General features: G+C 38.2%; 1 protein-coding gene across 1 annotated transcript in view; it reads left to right on the forward strand.

Moving 5' to 3' along the window:
- Nucleotides 1-16,692, forward strand: part of tbc1d19.L (TBC1 domain family member 19 L homeolog) — a gene marked incomplete at its 5' end in the record, with an annotated part of 52,837 nt that extends 36,145 nt beyond the window's left edge. Inside the window, 6 exon segments of the mRNA NM_001095777.1 lie at nucleotides 1,649-1,681; nucleotides 3,275-3,384; nucleotides 6,327-6,418; nucleotides 7,874-7,989; nucleotides 12,337-12,407; nucleotides 16,012-16,692. Of these exon segments, the coding sequence (NP_001089246.1) occupies nucleotides 1,649-1,681; nucleotides 3,275-3,384; nucleotides 6,327-6,418; nucleotides 7,874-7,989; nucleotides 12,337-12,407; nucleotides 16,012-16,086 (497 nt within the window). The 3' untranslated portion in view covers nucleotides 16,087-16,692.
- Nucleotides 16,693-18,923: the final 2,231 nt, after the last annotated feature.

The following is an 18,923-nucleotide window of genomic DNA, read 5'->3' on the forward strand; positions in this document are numbered from 1 at the left end:
ATCAATAGTAAATGTATTCTCTTCATGGTAGACTTACTATAATGAAAACAGATGCACCATTTAACACTACTAGTGTATAGTTAAAGTACCACACATAAGTATTGCTAGTGGCAAATGACATCTTAATTTAAAGAGCTGGAGCCCACTGAACTGAACAGCTCTTTAATAGGAAATCAGTAAAATAAAACCTGTAGACTGATGTGAAGGATGTAATGCCAAATTGATGTGACTGAGCCTGGATAGGTACTAATGTCTTCCCGAAATATGCTGTTTCATTATGTGCCTTAGGTGTCCACTCGTCCATACAAGCAAAGAACCCCTTGCTGTTCAATTTCTTGCTAACTCTAGCATATATGTATATATATTATATATTACGTTAAATTGGATGAAGGTGAAGAATTTAGATGGAAAATTAGGTTTTAAACATATAAAATCAGTACACACAACCATGGAAATGGGGCACCAAAATAGAATATGATAGGGCTGATTTAAAATAGAAGAATAGAAGTTATTATAGATAAGATATTTGGTTTGATTTTTCATTCTTAAAAAAAAATGATTGGTCTGATTCATCAATGATCAGTAATTTTTACTGAGCAGTAGCTATAGTTACCGCTTTGTAAAATAACACCTATCGTTTTCTTTAGTCTCTCTCTGGTCCCGAATGTTGTTCCTTTAAAGGACAAGGAAAGGCAAAAAAATAAAACCCCATTTTTACTTTCTTTAATGAAAAATAAACCTATCTCCAACATACTTTAATTAAAAAATGTACTGTTTTTATAAGAAACCTACTGTAACTGTATGCAGTGAAATTTTCCCTTCATTTACTGCTGTGGTTAGGAATTGTCAGATGGTCCCTAACTGCTGAGCAGGGAAACAATCATACTTATGAACAGCAGGGGGAGCCCCCGCCTTACTTCCCAGCCATGCAGAACTCAAGCAGCTTTGTTTGACGATCCCTAAGCAGCCCAGACCACACTGAGCATGTGCAGGGTCAGGGTCAGGCAAAAATGTTTAACAAAGTTACAAGATGACAGACCCCTGTGGCCAACTTTGAAAGCAAAAATCATTTGTTTGATTAGGCTTTGTGGTGCAGTAAGTTCATGTTTATGTTTAATATACAAAATACAGCATTTCTAGCCTTATTCTATTTTAGCCTTTCCTTGTCCTTTAATGCGCTTTTGTTTTTTTGTGCTTTTGATATTACAGCTATGGGACCTGTTATCCAGAATGCTGGGGACCTGGGGTATTCTGGATAACAGATCTTTTTGTAATTTGGATCTTCATACCTTAAGTCTACTAGAAAATCATGTAAACATTAAATAAACCCAATAGGCTGGTTTTGCTTCCAATAAGGATTAATTATATCTTAGTTTGGATCAAGTACAATATATTGTTTCATTATTATTATTATTATTATTACAGAGAAAATGGAAATTATTTAAAAAAAAAATAGGATTATTTGATTATAATGGAGTCTATGGGAGACAGCCTTTATGTAATTCAGAGCTTTCTGGATAATGGGTTTCCAGATAATGGATCCCATAACTGTATTATTCTTTTTGAAAATGAACCATGTTGCACAAACAGTTATAGGAGATCTCTCAATATAACACTGAAACTGGCAATATTCTTTGTTTTTCTGTAGGTGTAATACCATTTCATGGGTTTTCCATGTACGGTACGTGATCTCTTCTTTTATTTTTGTAATGTACGTCGTATAAATGAAAAGAAACACATGAATGTAATGTATAGCTGCTTCTCATTCCATAAATCCGTGTTACCCAAAAGTTTATTTGTAACAATCTGTTTTAACCCTGCCATCATTACTTGTTTGCGCTTCTCCCCCATTCCCTCACATTGATGTCACCCATAGATCTAGCCATTTGTCTTTGTATTTATGACATATATTGGACTTTCTACCTTCATTTGTTACAAATGCTGCTCTTCTGGTTCCTTGGGCTAATACACATTTTAGTAATCTCATGTTGGCACATGCAAGAGTATCTATGATATATAAGAAACAAAGACCTAGATTCCAGCAGGTATATAGAGGAAGCCAATGGCGCAATCTATCTCACCACATGTTAGAGGAGAATACCATTCACTAAAAGGGGATCAAAGTGTTGAATGTTGAACTGCGGTTAAGTAATGGCGCCATTAAAGTTTGCTTTCTTTTTGTAGGATGAGCATGCACAGTCCTAAATGAGGAACATTATTCCTTTACTATAAATGATAGTAATCTAGGTCAAAGGACTTGCCCCCTAACCAGCCGCCAGGAACACACTCCAGAGATCTTTTGCCAATGACTGTGCCCTAATGTGTTCCATTAAAGGAACAGTAACATCAAAAAATTAAAGCCATTAAAGGAATGGCAATATAATGTGTTGTTGCCCTGCACTGGTAAAACTGGTGTGTTTGCTTCAGAAAATCTACTAATTTATATGAACAAGTTGCTGTGTAGTTATGGGGGCAGCCATTGAAGCACAGGATACACAGTAGATAGATAAATCCTGAAGAATCCCACTGTACACTACAGAATTTATTTGTTATCTGCTGTGTAACCTGTGCCTTTCTCCTTCACCTTATAGCTTTGAATGGCTGCCCCCACGGCTACACAGCAGCTTGTTTATATAAACTATAGTAGAGTTTCTGTAGCAAACACACCAGTTTTACCAGTGCAGCACAATCTGTACATTATATTTTCATTACTTTAATACACTTTCATTTTTTGATGTTACTGTTCCTTTAAATGTATGCTGTTACTCACCAACCTGAACCTGTGCACCGCGTATCATATCTTAAAATGATTTTCTGCTCCTCGTTTTTAAATATATATAATTTAGTGGGTTATTTACTAAACCTCGAATTTATCTGGTCGGGCTTTTTGGGGCAAAATCTCAAATTTTTCATGGAAAAAACCCCCCATATTTTTCAAGATTTATTTCAAAAAGCCCGAATCCAAAAATCCGCCATCTCAGACGTGTCGAGATCCTGTATAAGTCAGTGGGGGAGGCACCTATCTCAATTTGAAGTTTTTGTGGTCTGCGCTGGGTTTAGCCCAAAAATCTGACTTTTTCGGGCAAAAATTTGAAAGAAAACAAGCGATTCAGGAGTACGAAAAATTTAAGCGATTCAGTTTTTCTTGCAATCTAGTAATTTTATTAATAAATAAATTCAAATCAAGAATGGGAGGTGTTTGTTTTTTTAAATAAAATATGAAAGAAATTCAGATTTTAGTAACTAACCCCCTATATGTCCTTTTCATTTGCAGTGGCACCTCTGTGTTTCTTGTACCACGAGCCATCTAAATTATATCAGGTGTTCCGGGAAATGTACGTGCGCTATTTTTTCAGGCTTCACTGTATATCTTCTCATGTGTCGGTAAGTTTTCTCTAATTAGGACAGCACATCAACATGAAAGATGAAACGAGTAGCTCCCATTTAGAGGATTTAATGAGGACACATGAATATCTGTATGAATGTTGATGAGTGTGGGGCTCAAAATATTTCTGCCAATCAGTGGGCAAGACTGTTCTTGTTTCCGAAACTACTGGGATTTGTGCTTATATTTTTTAATTAAAGGGGTTGTTCACATTTTGAGTCAAATTGTAGTATATGTGATATATTTGTAATTGGTTTTCATTTTTTATTATATGTGGTTTTTGAGCTATTTAACTTTTTATTCAGTAGCTCTCCAGTTTGCAATGTCAGCAATCTGGTTGCTAGGGTCCAAATTACGCTAGCAACAATGCACTGATTTTTAAAAAATAGACTGGAATATAAATAGGGGAGGGCCTGAATAGAAAAACGAGTAGTAAAAAGTAACAGTAGCAATAAATTTGTAGCCTTACAGAGCATTTGTTTTTTTTAGATGGGATCAGTGACCCCCATTTGAAAGCTGGAAGAAGGCAAATAATTCAAAAACTATAAAAATAAATAAATAATGAAAACCAATTGAAAAGTTGCTTAGAATTGGCCATTCTATAGTATACTAAAAGTTTACTTGAAGTTGAACCACCTCTTTAAAGCTACTCATATCTGTAAAACATCAGCGCCTATAGGGGTCATTTACAACTTCAAGTGCAGTGAACAAAGTGCAAATTCAAGGGCAAGCACCATGTTTATTCCCCATAATGCAGAGTTGTTTTTCCCAGAATTCCAGTTGCAGACATTGCATCAAATTTAACACAATTATGCTCACAGTTTACTGTAAATTAGATGTAAGTGAGCCAAAAGTTTTCCAAGTCTGTTTGGTGTCATGATTGATGTCACTCGTAATTCGCAGGGCTCTGTGCCTTTTGCCGCACTGCACTCAAGGAACCCTGGAGCTAACACCTGGTCCAGAGGTGATGTAGCTCCGTTGTTCCTCTGTGTCAGAGCTTAAAGGGATACTGTCATGGGAAAAATTTACTTTTCAAAACGTATCAGTTAATGGTGCTGCTCCAGCAGAATTCTTGCTAAAATCCATTTCTCAAAAGAGCAAACAGATGTTTTTATATTTAATTTTGAAATCTGACATGGGGCTAGATACATTGTCAGTTTCCCAGCTGCCCCAGGCATGTGACTTGTGCTCTGATAAACTTCAGTCACTCTTTACTGCTGTACTGCAAGTTGTGTGATATCCAGTGGCGGGCCAAGCAAACAGGGCGCCCTAGGCGACCCGGGTGGCCACCGTGCTCCCCAAAATGCTCCCCTCCACGATCTCCTCCGTGCTCTCCTCGGCGATCGCTCGCGCGGACGCGCGCGCTCCTGAAACCATTGTGCGCACACATGCGCACAACGCTGGAGGGGAGAGTGTCACAGCGCTGGAGGCAGGGAGGCAGAGCAAAGCGTGGTGAGAGGCGGGGAAAGTGACTGAGGGGAGGGGAGGGAGGCGGGGAAAGTGACTGGGGAGGTGGGGTAAAGCGCTTGAGGGGAGGGAGGCGGGGAGGAGCAGCGAACATGGACTAGGGGTAGGCAAAAGTCAGGTACCTGCCCAGTGCCCCCCTTTCGTTGCGCCCTAGGCAGGTGCCTCTTCTGCCTACCCCTAGTTCCGGCCCTGGTGATATCACCCCCTCACTTTCCCCCCAGCAGCCTAACAACAGAACAATGGGAAGGTAACCAGATAACCGCTCCCTAACACAAGAAAACAGCTGCCTCGTAGCTCTAAGAACAGCTCTAATCCAGGTCCCAGTGAGACACATCAGTATTGAATTGAGTAGGAGAAACAACAGCCTGCCAGAAAGCAGTTCCATCCTAAAGTGCTGGCTCTTTCTGAAAGCACATGACCAGGCAAAATGACCTGAGATGCACCTACACACCAATATTACAACTAAAAAAATACACTTACAGTTGAAATTTTATACTGTAGAGTGAATTATTTGCAGTGTAAACAGTGTTATTTAGAAATAAGAAATCATCCTTTTAACTATAAGGAGGTGCAAATACTATAGCTTAATTTGATGCAAATATATTAATGAATGGGATTTTACATAAAATGGACTCCAGGGAAATTAGCACAAATATAACTGTGGTAGTCAATGTAAATGATCCCTATTGATGCATTTTATAGTAGGGATGCACCGAATCCAGGATTCGGCCTTTTTCAGCAGGATTCGGATTCGGCCGAATCCTTCTGCTTGGCCTAACCGAATCCTAATTTGCATATGTAAATTAGGGGCGGGGAGGGAAATCTCATGACTTTTTGTCACAAAACAAGGAGGTAAACAATGTTTTCCCCGTCCTTGTCCTAATTTGCATATGTAAATTAGGATTGGGTTCGGTATTCGGCCGAATCTTTCGTGAAGGTTTCGTGGTTTCAGCCGAATCCAAAATAGTGGATTCGGTGCATCCCTATTTTATAGGCTCAATAATGATATTGTATAAATAGCCCCAAAATTCTCCACTGTAGATTGCTGCAGTTGTCATTAGTGCTACTGGGCCTCTCGACTTTGTACAGCTTTAAATTATTTATATAGTGAATAAAGTACCCCCTCTTGTAAAATATAAGGATATTATAAGTAACCGAGGAGTTTTATGACCATATAAAAACACGAGGTGGAAGGCCGAGTGTTTTTATACAGGTCATGGAACTCCGAGGTAACTTCTAATATCCTTATAATTTACAAGAGAGGGTACTATATTTATTATAATACACAAGTTTCAGTGAGTCATGTGACAGAAATGACATCAGAACTCACCGTTTATAACGGATGACATCAGAACTCACCGTTTATAAGGATATCATTTACAAGCTATTCATGGCTTTTGTGTATTATGTACATATTATATATACAGTTCATACTGTATGTTGCTTTGCCAAAATACCCATGTCTGTTTTGTAGGGCATATTGTCACTGTGTCTACTATTTGAGACTCTTCTCCAGACTCACCTGCCCCAACTTTTTTATCACCTTCGTGAAATTGGTGCACAACCGTAAGTTGTTATCTGTTTGTATTTGATTTGTATTCGATGTGTATTTTTCATTTCTGAACAAGACTAGAAATTTAATTCATATAGTCATAGATCTATTTAAAGAACAAGTTAAACGAGGAGGTAATTATGAGATATTAAAAGTTTGACAAAGTAGTGCAGTGTTGAAATCAAGACACTCTGTCCTTTATTTCAACGTTCTTATTGTTATATATATTTCCATTTAACACAGTGGGGTTCATTTACAAATTTGCCCACTTTTTATAAATGACTCCCAGTGTTGCTATCCCTAAAAATCTATTATGTTTCCACCAACTATAAATCAGAAACATGTTGCAAAGTTGCATATTTTATAATGCTTTGTTCATGTTTTGTACTGTATGTTGTTGTCAGCAAGCACCAAAGCAGTTTGGGAGATGCTTCTGAACATGTAGAAGAGTATAGATTTACACATTTCCCTGACGTTCGGCAGTTCTGGAGATAGAATATCGAAATGGCCATAAATAAATCCAAATTCTCTGCTGAACCAAACATTTTTCCAGATTCTGCAAGTAAAAATGCGTGTATGGCATAATAAACCTGCATGCCTATATATAATTGCTATTCTCACCCATCAGACTGATTTTTGTGGCATTTGTTAGCATACACACTGTCACCGCTTTTAGGTGTCTCCTAAAAGAGATATGAACAACCCAAGGGGCAAATTCCCTAAGCGGCGAAAATGCGCCAGCGACGACTTTGCAGCCATCACAACACTTCGACAATGGGTAAATTCGCTACAACAACGCCAATTCACTAAAGTGCGAAGTTGCGTCCAGGTTGCTGAACGCTGGCAAATTTACGATAGAGTTACTTCGGCAATCAAAGTGAAGATGGGCTAGTGTTGCCTAATTTGCATATGGCGAGAAATGAAGTGACAATGGACGTATATGTTGCAGCAAATACATTACATTACACAAGTCCAGGGAACCTTAAAGAAAATAGAGTTGTTATAATGTGCCATATGTTTGAAAATGGAGGGGGGAACCCGGTTACCGAAAAACATTTTTACGGACTTTTGCAGGCTATCACAAATTTTGCACTAAAAATTAAGGAAGTTCTATGCACTCCATTGCCTGGTCTGAGCTGGTGAAGGCAAGTCTGGTGAAAATTCGCCTGGCGTTAGAGTGCGAAGCAATGCTAGCGTCTATCTCCTTCTCTAGCGAAGTGACGCCTGTGCCCGTAAGGAAATCTGTGAAGTTCCGAAGTGACGTGACGCTTGCGAATTTTCTCTAATGTTAGTCACTTCGCCCTTTAGGGAATCTGCCCCCAGGTGTCTATATGTTCTCATAATCCACACACTTCACTCTGTATCAATGTGTTACATGATGTGTCCATTATCAGGATACACCTAGATTTGCGGACCACGCCATAGAAACAACTTCTCATTGTTGTTATGAAATTATTAATGAATTTCAGGCTGCGCATTTCATTCAAGTGGATGGTCCGAGCCTTTTCTGGCTATTTGGCTACTGACCAGCTTCTCCTTCTCTGGGACAGAATCCTTGGGTATGATTCATTAGAAATACTCGCAGGTAAGAAATAATACATATTCGCACTTTGTGTGCATAGCGAACAATAAAAGGAACGAAGACAAATGGTGGTAAACTATTCAACCATGAGAAACTATACAGGTCAAACAGATTTACCCTACATATGGTTGGCCAAGTTTTCTTGGTTGTCATTGACTTTTACGAAAAATGAAACAAATGAATTTGAAAGTCACACTGGAGTCTGACAATAATGATACAGTGCATTTTAAAGTGTTTAGATTTTATTTACATAATTGTTTATGCCTATAGTTGATATAAACCATATAGGACACAGACTGTATGTTCTATACACTTTGAAACACAATCTCACGTATCTGCCCACGGAACATATTTCATTCATCTATAATTGTTCTGCTCCACAGTCTGACTCATGCATGTCATGTTACCAAGGGGCCAAGCTTAAGTCATTTTCCAGATGGTTGCATCTTAAAGGCTCTGTTTCACTAGCTGGCTCCAGTTAGTGCTACAGAAGCCTCCTTATGAGAGTTACATGGGGGGCATTATTTATCAAAATCCAAATTTTTCTGATTATTTTAATAAAAAAAAAGTCCAACCAAACTGGAATTCATGATTAGACCTTATTTGTTATTAAAAAAAACATGATTTAATTGGATCTGGGACAAACATGAAAAAAATCGAGTGAAAATCCAAATTTTATGTTCCCGTTCTGAGTTTTTTCCGGAATTGCTCTATTTTTTTCGGGCTTTTTCCCGAAAAGCTCTAATTTTTCAGATTTTAGTTTGAAAATAGTCAGATTTTCTGGATAATTCTAGTGCAGACCGCAGAAACTTCCAAATAGGATAGGGATCTCTCCCATTTACTTATATACAACCTCAGTAGGTTGATCGTGAAAAATTCTATTTTTGTTTTCCACTAAAAATTAGGATTTTATAGTAAAAAAAAAGTGGATTTTTTTTCTTGAATTTCAGACTTTAATAAATAACCCCCTTATTGTTGTTCATCAATTCCTAAATTGCAGGCATCACACCTGCATTTTATATACCTAGTATAGGGAAATCTGGGGACATTTTCAAACTCACCAAACAATTTTTGGATGTTAAGAATCCATTTTTTAATACACTTTACATAGAAGAACTTATCTAGACAGAAGTTATACTAATAGCATCATAATGTGCTGACACACCACTGACCCTAATAGCAGCACTTAAATCCTAATGTGAAATAAACCCGGGACTGGATTAGTTTAATACCTATCTATCTTGGTATCTATCAACATCTGGCTTTAAAGTAATAGTTACTAAAAAGCATTCTGTATTGCAAAACTTTTTTTAGTGTTATGCAGATTGCTAAACAATATTTTTAGTTTTCTAAAAAAGAAGAAAATATATACAAATTAAAAACACTTTTACCTTTTTTTAAACATGCCACAAAAAGTTGACCATTGGAAAGGCAAGTAGTCTCTAGGTCTATGATGGCAACCTTAGAAGACTGCCCTTGAGCTTTGAAGGTAGGCATTGCAAAGCCAAGACACTCCTGAAATTGTAAACGTTTGAACTGGAAAGGCATATCCGTTGGAATCCTGGATATCCATGGAATGAATTTGCATCTTTTTTGGCACAGCCTTTCAAGATTGTTGCTTCACTCACATTGAGCTAGCCTGTGCTAATGAACGCTATATCATTCTCTATGTATTGAAGCTGTTTTCTGTTATTTTACATACTAAAGCTGTGGCACATGTTTTGTGTTTGCCCACAATGTGCTGTTGAGTAGATCTATGATTCTATAGAGTGGTGCCATCTCATTGGTTAGATAGATAGACACATATGTAGTTAGAGAGGGATCATTGCTTTTTCAATTTTCATCCTGAATAAGAGGATAGTCTGTGTAATGTGCTGTAGCATTTAGTAGTACCCTTTGGAATGGCAAGATATGGTCCAATATATGCCATTGTTTGTGTGGGAGGGGGTAGGGGATACCAATTTTCACTTGTTTTGTTGACCTCACTGATTTTCTGTAAGCCAATTTTTTTTTCATATATTTTACTTTATGGCCATTTCCAAACCACACTTGCAGTGCAGACATATCAAGAAAATATCTGTTAAACAAGGCAGATAGATAAGGCAACGGCAAGTTGCTGAGGAGCTAGAAAACAACAAAAACAGTCTTTTCTGAACCTATAGATTTGTAACTTTCACATCCAGTGTCGGACTGGAACACCACCCAAAAACCTTAGACCATGGGCCCACTCTCACTACTGTTATAATTCCTCTCCTCGCTCAGCCTCTTTTCTCCAAGTCTCTTTTCTTTACATGATATAATCTATTATTCCATCTATTTCGTCTTTGTTCTCATAGAAATAGGGAATGGTCATGAAATAGCCCAAATGTTTAGAAGCAGGAAGGCCCACTGACATCTGGGCCCACCGGGAGTTTTCCTGGTTTCCCGGTGGGCCAGTCCAACACTGTTCACATCCTTCAGCATGTTTTTTTTTTTCACTCTTCCTTCTCTTTGCACTGTAATCCATCTTAAAACATTTCTTGCCACATCCTCCAGCAAGTCTGAATGGTATGAGAATTACAGTTTCTCTACTTCCTTCACCTAATCACTCCACCCATGAAGTTTTTATAGCACTCTTCCAGTTAAGGGTGGTGGCACACATAAAGATTCGGGGGAGATTAGTCACCAGTGACAAATCTCCTCTTCTTCGGGCGACTAATCTCCCCAAAATGCCTTCCCTCCAGCAAGAATGTGAATCGCCGGCGGGATGGCATATGAATTGCTTTGGTTTTCTGAATTCGCCCGAAGTTTTCTCGTGAGGCAATTCACATTGTTATCCTATTTGTTACCAATTCCTTCACCCTGCTTGCTATCACTGAACTCCGTCTTTTCTGTATGGACCCATTAATTCGCTCTGTAAAAACCTTCAAAAATGATTTCTTCTTTTAATCGATCTCTCCATTCCCCACCCCTCCATCTACTTTAGCCAATGTTTAAGATATTGCTGAGCAGTTTAAAAGTACAATTGACAAAGAAGTAGATGATCCTATATACAGTTGTACCCCGGCAGAATTTGGAAGACGTGGACTATTTTTAAGAAAACATGAGTGACCAGATAAAACACTTTTTTTTTTTACATTTTAATGTGATTCAAATGAAACTATTCATCAAAGAATAAAATAAATAAAATAGACCTTTTGAAAAATTTGCATACCCTTAATTGATATTGTGTATTGCCCTCCTGGCTCACAGTCTTTTATGATAGTTGTGAATGAATCGCTGTGTTTGTTCATGTAGTAAAGCTGCCCATTCTTTTTGACCAAAGCCATCAGGTTGTGTAACTTCTTTGGTGGTCCAGCAGGAACTGCAAGTTTGAAATTTCCCAAAAGTGTCTCCATGACGTTGAGATCAGGAGACTGCGATGGCCACTCCAGAAACTTCACTTTTTTCTGCTGCAGCCATTGAGGGGTTGACTTGGCCTCGGTTTGCGATCATTGTCATTTTTAAAAGTCCATGTACCAGTCCACAGCTTCCGGGCAGATGAATGGAAATTTTCATCCAATATTTTCTATGATATGCTGCATTCAAAGACTCAGCAGAGATCCACCTCCATGCTTTCACAGTAGGGTTGGAGTACATCTCTTCATAGGCTTTGCTGACTCCTTTCTATACATGTTTGTGACCATAAAGTTTACTTTATGGTCACAAACAATTTTTGTATATCCACAACACTCTGTTTCAGAATTCGCTCTGTTTTGTATGTTGACTGGTTGATCCCAAGCCGGTCGGGACACATACATTCAGGCAGTGGAAGCCGGAAGATCAGATTTTCTCTGCTGGCTTATATATATATTTTGGAGATTGCATCTACAAGGTGCTATCTCCAAAATAAAATTATAATTAAGTCAAACAAAGTGCTTTTAGTGGTTGCTTCAAAAGGTAAAATTAATTAAAATAAGGTGCACTAAAAATTGACTTAATTATAATTTTATTTTGAAGATAGCTTGTAGAAATCACAATAACACACACGAAAAATCTGTGCATAGACTTTCTATGGTTCAAGACACACACAGATTAGTGTCGTAACACTTTGGTGATTGCACTGAATATTAACAATATTGCACTAGGTTCTGTTGTTTGTTTTATTTCCATAGCCTGTGGCGCTGATCTTTAATTTTAAAAACATTAAAAAAAAAAAGTTGCGGCTGTGGAATGTAGATGAGAACCCTGTTTACAGAATAGTGGGCTTGATCCCCAATGGTATAGCTGGTAAATAAACAAAGAGCATAGGAGATCCGATAAGCTCACAGTACATTATTCTTTAAGATAATTAGTAGGTCAGCAGTTTAAATATTCTGCATTCTTTTTCAGTCCTGGCAGCTGCCGTGTTTGCTTTTCGAGCCGTGAACCTGATGGAGGTGACATCACTGGCTGCAGCTGAAGTAAGGATCAGTTACACTTACTTGAGATTGAAATAGTTCCTGATCAATTGCCAGCTAAAGTAATTGAAACCCTTACCTCCCAATTCAACTAATGCAAAAGTGTGCAGAAATTCTCATGATTTATACCAGTTTGGACTTCAAATAATTAATTGTAAATATGCCTATTGTTTATTTTATTTAAAGCAAAAATAAATAAATATATATATATATATATATATATATATATATATATATACACTGTCCCAAGGTGCACACCGTTTCCAGAGTTGAAGACCTGGGTGCCTGCCGATGTGTAATAAATTCAAATGTAGCAGATAGCGGCACTCACAGGATTTGCGACAAGTTCCAGTTTGAAAAAATCTTTATTTGAAGCTCAACGTTTCGATCCCCCACAGGGATCTTCCCTCCTGACGAAGATCCCTGTGGGGGATCGAAACGTTGAGCTTCAAATAAAGATTTTTTCAAACTGGAACTTGTCGCAAATCCTGTGAGTGCCGCTATCTGCTACATTTATATATATATATATATATATATATATATATATATATATATATATATATATATATATATATATATATATATATATATATATATATATATATATATATATATATATATATATATATATATATATAGTGAGAATGGACTTAGTAAACAGCATGTGGTGCTTGTTAATGTAAATCAGCTAATACTGTAGGGATCTGTCAGAGTTTATTTCGATGTGTTGGTAAACGAATGGGTAGACTTGAGGGCTCTGATTACTAATGTTGCTGCATGTTTATGTCTCAATGGTGTAACCCACAGGATCCAATCTGTTTCCTACAGTAATCTTAATGCAGGGGTGTCCAAACTTTTGGCTCGCAGGGCCACATTGGAAAAAGAAAAATTTGTCTGGGGCCACACATGATATACACAAACACGTTTGATTTGTAAAAGTAAAGGAAATACACAGAAAAGAAATACAATGCCAGTTGGATAACCAGATGGAGCTATACACTGTAATATGGGACACCTCGATATTAAATAGACTTATTATTATTACTAACTGGACAATGGGCAGAGTCCCCCCTCCTCCTATATCCTTTGCGACATGACGTTTCCTCGGGAACCAAACTGGGCCGCATTCATATGCATCCTGGGCCGCATTTGGCCCTCGGGCCGCAGTTTGGACACCCCTGTCTTAATGCAACAACATAGGTGTTTGATTGGTTGCTGTGAGTTACTGTGCTGGTGCAAAGCCGGCTAATAATTGAGGCTCTCATTGCACTTCCCTACCATATTGCACAATTTAATTTAACCAGAAAGTACAGTTATGGGAACCGCAATCCGGAAACCCATTTTCCAGAAAATTACGAATTATGGAAAGGCCGTCTCTCATAGACTCTATTTTATCTAAATAATCCAATGATTTCCTTTTTCTCTGTAACACTAAGGGGCCCATCTACTTAGCTTGAGTGAAGGAATAAATTTAAAAAAAACTTCGAATTTCGATTTTTTTTTTTTTTTGGCTGCTTCGACCATCGAATGGGCTACTTCGACCTTTGACTACGACTTCAAATCGAATGATTTGAACTAAAAAACGTTCAACCATTCGATAGTCGAACTACTGTCTCTTTAAATAAAAAACTTCAACCCCCTAGTTCGCCACCTAAAACCTACGTAACTCAGTGTTAGCCTATGGGGAAGGTCCCCATAGGCTTTGCAATCTTTTTTTGAACGAACGATTCAAAGGATTTAATCGTTCGGTCGAACGATTTTTTGTTCGATCATTCGATCGAAGTATTTGCGGTAAATCCTTCGACTTCGATATTTGAAGTCGAAGGATTTACAGTAACTTCGACAGTCGAATATCGAGGGTTAGTTAACCCTCGATATTCAACCATAAGTAAATTTGCCCCTAAAACAATACCATGTACTTGATCAAAACTAAGATCTAATTATTCCTTATTGGAGACAAACCCAGCCTATTGGATTTATTTCATGTTTAAATGATTTTCTAGAAGGTACGAAGAACCAAATTATGGAAAGATCCAATATCCGGAAAGCCCCATTCCCCGAGCATTCTGGATAACAGGTCCCATACCTGTACAATCTGATCATCCAATAGTTGAATATAGAAGGAGGACAAATGCACAGACTAAACTCTTCACTATGCAAAGAGAACGTTGCTCACTGTGCAGGCAAAGGATTCGTAACGGGTTTGTATTTTTAGAACTATCTTGAAATGTAAGACCTTCTAAGCACCCATGATACCATCTGTATGTGAAGTGCGTCTAAAGGACAAGATAAGTACACTTCCCTAGCAGTGCCTGCTCCAATAGTCTGCATTGCAGCGTCTGAGCGGTGCAGAGTAATATATCACACGGGAAGTTCAGCGGAGAGAGAGCAATTGTGACTAAACTTGCAGCAAAGCCTGAGCTCCCATATCTTGATGCAAGAGAATTTAAATCAAGCTTTCTCTCCCTTCTCCTGTCAGTGGCAATTGCAGGAGGTAATTCCACCCCAGTAAATGCATCAGAAAGTATTTTACAGCTATTGCAATCATTTATATCTTCTGGCTGAGTACCGGGACAAATGCCCATGCCGACCATATGCAGTCAAACATTAAAGGAGAAGGAAAGGCTGAAATTAAGTAAGATTTATCAGAAAGACCTATATAAATACACCAGTAAACACTTAAAGTAATGCTGCTCTGAGTCCTCTGTCAAAAGAAACACAGCATTTCTTTCCTTGTATTGTGTACTCATGGGCTTCTGTATCAGATTTTCTTCTTTCAGCTTAAACCTCCAGGGCTAGGGCTTGAGCATGCTCAGTTTGTTCCACTCTCCCCTCCCTTGCCCTCCTCTCTGCTGTAATCTGAGCCTAGAGCTAGGAGTGAGCAGGGAGAGACTCAGGCAGGAAGTGATGTCACAGCAAGCGAATATGGCAGCTGCTATCCTAAACAAACAGTAAGAGCTTCTAGAGCTTTTTACTCAGGTATGGTAAAGCATTCTACAGAATAAATATAGTGTTATAGCTTGCACTATTGTGGCTAATCTGTTGGCAATAAACTGTTTAAGTAGCTTTCCTCCTCCTTTAAAGGAAAACTATACCCCCAAAATTAATACTTAAGCAACAGGTAGTTTATATCAAATTAAGTGAAAAGAAGTGAAAGAATCTTACCAAACTGGAATATTTATTTAAGTAAAAACTGCTCTTTTACATCTCTTGCCTTGAGCCACCATTTTGTGATGGTCTGTGTGCTGCCTCAGAGATCACCTGACCAGAAATACTGCAGCTCTAACTGTAACAGGAAGAATTGTGGAAGCAAAAGACAGAACTCTGTCTGTTAATTGGTTCATGTGACCTAACAAGTAGGGTATGTTTGTGTGCACAGTGAATCACATGATCCCAGGGGGCGGCCCTTATTTTTTAAAATGGCAGTTTTCTATTTATGATTACCCAATGGCACCTACTACTAGAAAAGTATATTATTATGAAAATGGTTTATTTACATGAAGAGGGTTTTATGAAATATCTTTTTATAGAGACTGACATTGTTTGGGGGGTTTAGTTTTCCTTTAAGCGTTATAAAGTTTAACAAAGTCTGTGTTCTCTTCTCCAGGCTGTACTTGCTGATATATCAACTCTGAAGGTTATGCCTCTTCTTCAGATTTTCTTGTTTGCGGTGGTTACCTAATCTCGCCCATCATCTCAGACCGTACGCATCATGGAGTCTCATGTGCCGGCAGCCACACAAACTGCAACGTCTACAGTTAACCAAAAACGACATTGTATTTACACAGTCAATAAATATCGTGCTCTGCTTAAATCACAGTAAGCACATTTGCAGATTTACAAGCAGGTTAGATTTCATAATGATATGCGTTGTACTTGCAGCTTGGACGTGTCTTCTGCTGCACAATATAGATATATATATATCATGTGCCGCTATACATACAGAAACTGATAATGAATGCAGTATTATTTTCCTTTTTAAGTGGTATCACATTTCAGTAGCATTGAATTGTTCCTACGTGGATTAAAAATGATTTAATTTATCATAGCCTTTGGATTGACATTTAGGCTGATTTTTTCATGGAATGAAATGTTCAAGGGATTTCAGGCACACAATAAATTATTTACATACGTCGCCATATTGGTTTTGTTTCCCTTGATGTAATAAATGCCTGCTAGAATCAAAACATAATCCAGCCTCTGATTCTTTCTGGTTTTGCTTATTCCAGGAGAAGAACTGAGCAGTGACTTTAATCTCCCCAAATAAATGTGATTAAACTTCCACATATCCAACCTTTATTCATTTTGTTTTGATAATATATTGATATTCCTGTTTTGATAAATGATAGAATCTGCTTTGGTTGAAAGTTTCTTGTGCTGTTCTTTCCTATTATTACTACAGGTATGGGACCTGTTATCCAGAATGCTTGGGACCTGGGGTTTTCCAGACAACAGATCTTTCCGTACTTTAGATCATACCTAAATCTACTAGAAAATGATGTAAAGATAAAACAGGGTGGTATTGCTTCCAATAAGGATTAATTATATCTTCGTTGGGATCAAGTACAAGCGACTGTTTTATTATTACAGAGAAAAAGGAAATCATTTTTAAAAATTTGGACTATTTGGATAAAATGGAGTCTGTGGGAGACAGCCTTTCAACTATCTGGAGCTTTCTACATAACAGGTTTCTGAATAACGGATCTCATACCTGTATTAGTATTCTTTGTTCACGCGGAGTCAAAATATCCTGCCATTCTCCCAGAATCTTTCTTATCTCTTTCCAAATCTGTTTAGTCTTATGGCTCCGTAGTACAAGACGAAACAGCACCACCTTCTTTTTAGAAATTAAAACGCCTTTATTGGAACCCTTTAGGGCATTACAGCAACGTTTCGGGTCACACCTGACCCTTTGTCAAGCTTGACAAAGGGTCAGGTGTGACCCGAAACGTTGCTGTAATGCCCTAAAGGGTTCCAATAAAGGCGTTTTAATTTCTAAAAAGAAGGTGGTGCTGTTTCGTCTTGTACTACTAAGTGTATACCCGTGGAAAAGTGGCCACTGGATAACTTGCACCACAAGAAAGAAAAAGCCAGGAGGCTGTGCTGACTACCTTGTATATACCATAGTCTTATGGCTCCAACATGGGGGACAGTTTTCCATTTAAACGGCCCATGTTTAGATTTGGGCACACAAGTGAATGACCAATCACATTAATCTTTTTGGTTGAATAGCCAAATAAGCACATTTTTTGGGAATATGGTGCAATTTCTGCTCTTCTGGGTTTGACAACTACAAGTGCCAGTGGAAGGGATCTGAAGTAAAACTGCCTCCCTGGGGCAATTGTGGGTATGGTAAAAAAAAAAGTCTACACATCTTGCACTATTTAGACTAGGGCCACACTGGGGCCAAAATTAGCATCTGAAATACACTGGTTTATAGCCCTATCGCTGGCCGTAGTCTCCTCCCATCATTTCCATTGAACAGGCTCCGACGGATTTCATCTTAAAATGCAGAGACTCGCGGTTCTTTGCCGAAATCTACTGCCTGCGGTAAGTCTGAAATCAGCCGGTGTATTTTAGCCTTACAATTATAACTCAACTCAGACTGGTGTAATGAAACGCTTTGCTGAGTAAAGGGGTGGCGCACCTTTTGGATAACTTTTAAAATTTTATAGAATGGCCAATTCTAAGCAACTTTTCAAATGGCCTTCATTTTTTTTTCTTTTTTATAGTTTTTTTTTAAATTATTTGTCTTTTTCTTCCGAACCCCCCGAATCCTTCACAAAAGATTTGGCAGAATACTGAACTGAATCCAAATCCTAATTTGCATATGCAAATTTGGGGTGGGAAGGGGAAAACATTTTTTACTTCCTTGTTTTGTGCCAAAAAGTGCCAAAAAGTAACGCAATTTCCCTCCTTGTCCCTAATTTGCATATGCATAGGCAAGTTAGGATTCAGTGTGGCCATGCGGAAGGATTTGGCCGAATCCTGCTAAAAAAGGCAGAATCCTGACCGAATCCCGAACCTAATCCTGGATTCCGTGCATCTACTTTTTATTACTCATCTTTCTATTTAGGCCTCTCCTATTCATATTCCAGTCTCTTATTCAAATCAATGCATGGTTGCTAGGATAATTTGGACCCTGGAAACCAGATTGCCGGAAGTGCGAAGTGGAGAGCTGCTGAATAAAAAGCTAAATTACTCATAAAATACAAATGATAAAAAAAAAATGAAAACCAATTGCAAATTGTCTCAGAATATCACTCTCTAGTAGGGATGCACCAAATCCAGGATTCGGTTCGGAATTCAGCCTGGATTCCGCCGAATCCTTCTGCCTGGTTTAAACGGAATCCTAATTTGTATATGCAAATTAGGGGCAGGAGGGAAATCTTGTGACTTTGTGTCACAAAACAAGGAAGTAAAAAATGTTTTCCCTTCCCACCCCTAATTTGCATATGCCGAATCCAAAATAGAGGATTCGGTGCATCCCCTACTCTCTATATCAGCGGCCCCCAACCT

This window comes from Xenopus laevis, chromosome 1L (genome assembly GCF_017654675.1).
Source record: "Xenopus laevis strain J_2021 chromosome 1L, Xenopus_laevis_v10.1, whole genome shotgun sequence".
Classification (NCBI taxonomy): Eukaryota; Metazoa; Chordata; class Amphibia; order Anura; family Pipidae; genus Xenopus; species Xenopus laevis.